The sequence below is a fragment of the Agelaius tricolor genome, unplaced genomic scaffold (genome assembly GCF_023055355.1).
Source record: "Agelaius tricolor isolate 1412-34295 unplaced genomic scaffold, bAgeTri1.0.p SCAF_16, whole genome shotgun sequence".
Classification (NCBI taxonomy): Eukaryota; Metazoa; Chordata; class Aves; order Passeriformes; family Icteridae; genus Agelaius; species Agelaius tricolor.
Genome location: NW_027269276.1, coordinates 10,864,015 through 10,866,184, shown reverse-complemented (window position 1 = coordinate 10,866,184; position 2,170 = coordinate 10,864,015). Strand labels below are relative to the sequence as shown.

Genomic DNA, 2,170 nt, shown 5'->3' with positions numbered 1-2,170 from the left:
TGTGCACTGATGTTTGCCTGACCTCAGCTTCACAGAATGCTCTCCACACTGCAGCAGCCCAGACCTGGCAGGCAGCAATGCTGAGGCCAACGCCTGCCCTGGCTGCCCGTGTTTCTGTGCTGGGTCAAGCACACAGAACAGGCTCACGTGGTTCCTCATGCTGGCACACTGAGGGGGGGGGTGTTCTGTTTGTTGCTCTCTCCAGGGGTGTTCTTGGCAAGGAGGGTGCAAGTGCAGCACCCTCACTCAATAACTTCTCAGCAAACTAAGTGGACTTAAGCCTTCAGTAAAATCAAAGCTCTGGCTTGGCTTCAGCTATGCATGGAGAGGGGGTGCCTATAGAAAGGAATTAGAGCTTGAACAGAGAGTAAAAGCAGAGCAGAGCAAAACTTTCAAATCCTGAAATCACATGACTGAGCTTTCCTAACCATGCAGCGAACACGTTGCTGTACCAGAGAGCTCGTTCCCATCAGAAAGGCAGGCTTGTGAGTACTTTAAAGCAATTAAAGAAAAAACACACCAGCAAAAAACAACTACTTTGAAATGAAGCAGCTGATATTTAAAAACTGTACTGGAGTTTTAAGAGTAAGCCAATGATATGTTTCTAGGAAGAGAAGCAGTGGCAAGGAAGCCACTTACCTTGATAGCAAGGCTTGTGTAAGGAAAGAGCCACCAGTAATTTAGACGGGGCATTTTGTGCTGGTTTCTCTGGTGGAAAGTAGGATTCAGAAGAAAATCCTTAAATCTTTCCAGACCAAAATGATCTATTTTTTTCTGTAAAGCGGTACAAGCAGCATCTTCTCTGCAGCAGTCTGATTTTCAGAAAGCACACAGAATCATTTGTGAAAGTTTGTTGACACCCCTAAAAATCTTGACTATTAAAATCATTCTTGCTCTAGTAAAAAGCATTCTGGAACACAGAGGGATCAGAAATGGGCAACAGCAATTGCTGCAGAATTTGTTGTTCCAGGCAATTTTTTTCATTCTTCATTCTGTAATAGTGGCTGTATATATGTTTGATTCAATATAAAAGGAAAATACCCACTTTGTCACCTTATTTCCTGTATTGTAGAGTGGGGTTGATCCCATATTAGCCCAACACCATGGATGCAAGGAACCTGAGGAGTTTAGAGGGATTAGATGAAATGAAGCAAAACAATCTGTTCCTGCTTGCACTTCTTGCTCACAAATGTAATAAACAAGTAATAAAACAGACACCCCAAAACTCCATTTGGCATCACGGGGTTGCAAATATTTCTGGAGACATGCCTGCAAGTGATGCAAGGGAAACAACTCCCTTCCTGAGAAACCAGTGACTGCAGAAGGGGCAGGGATGATGACTTTACAAAGCTTAAAGACAGCATTTTACTCTTTAATCTTCGGTTATACACATGACTTCATTGTGAGAAGGTCACCAGACAAAGGAATTCAGTGAACTGGGTCTGAAGGGAGGAACTGTGAGTGGGTCTCAGCTCTGCTCTAGCAAACCATTCACGTAACTAACTGGCATGGCCGTCTGCCCAGTGAGGGGCGAGCCCGGTGCTCACACAGCCCGGCACAGAAATCCTGGGAATCGGTGGGAATAAACAGGAATTGCAGAAAAAAAGGTATTGAGGTATAAGCTTAAATTCACCTTCTGCATCCCGAGACATTACACAGCACCTGGGTATCGCGGTCAGCACCTTGCACCAAGGCCGAGCACGCCATGGCCAAAATCTTCGCTCTCCCCCAAACACGAGGCAGGACGGGACGAGGACCGGAGCGCGGCTCCCTGTGGGACGCGGCTCGGGCCCCTCGCTGCCGGCGGCGAGCGGCGGAGCGCTGAGAGGGGCGGTGGGACCGCTGCGGGACGGGGCGAGCCGCTGAGGGGCGGTGGAATCTGGGGAGGCGGCGGTGGGACCGCTGCGGGACGGGGCGAGCCGCTGAGGGGCGGTGGAATCTGGGGAGGCGGCGGTGGGACCGCTGCGGGACGGGGCGAGCCGCTGAGGGGCGGTGGAATCTGGGGAGGCGGCGGTGGGACCGCTGCGGGACGGGGCGAGCCGCTGAGGGGCGGTGGAATCTGGGGAGGCGGCGGTGGGACCCCTGCGGGACGGGGCGAGCCGCTGAGGGGCGGGGGGGGGGGGGGGGGGGGGGGGGCGGCCCCACGTGACGCTCGCGCCCGGGCCGCAGC

General features: G+C 52.3%; 1 protein-coding gene across 1 annotated transcript; it reads right to left on the bottom strand.

Annotated features, from left to right (window-relative positions):
- Positions 1 to 1,629: 1,629 nt before the first annotated feature.
- On the bottom strand, positions 1,630 to 2,108 carry LOC139597082 (small ribosomal subunit protein uS3-like; the record flags this gene model as incomplete). The annotated part of the gene is given in 2 exon segments (XM_071442062.1): positions 1,630 to 1,755; positions 1,758 to 2,108. Coding segments are annotated over 2 exon segments (477 nt in total), but the record flags the coding sequence as incomplete, so codon positions are not given.
- Positions 2,109 to 2,170: the final 62 nt, after the last annotated feature.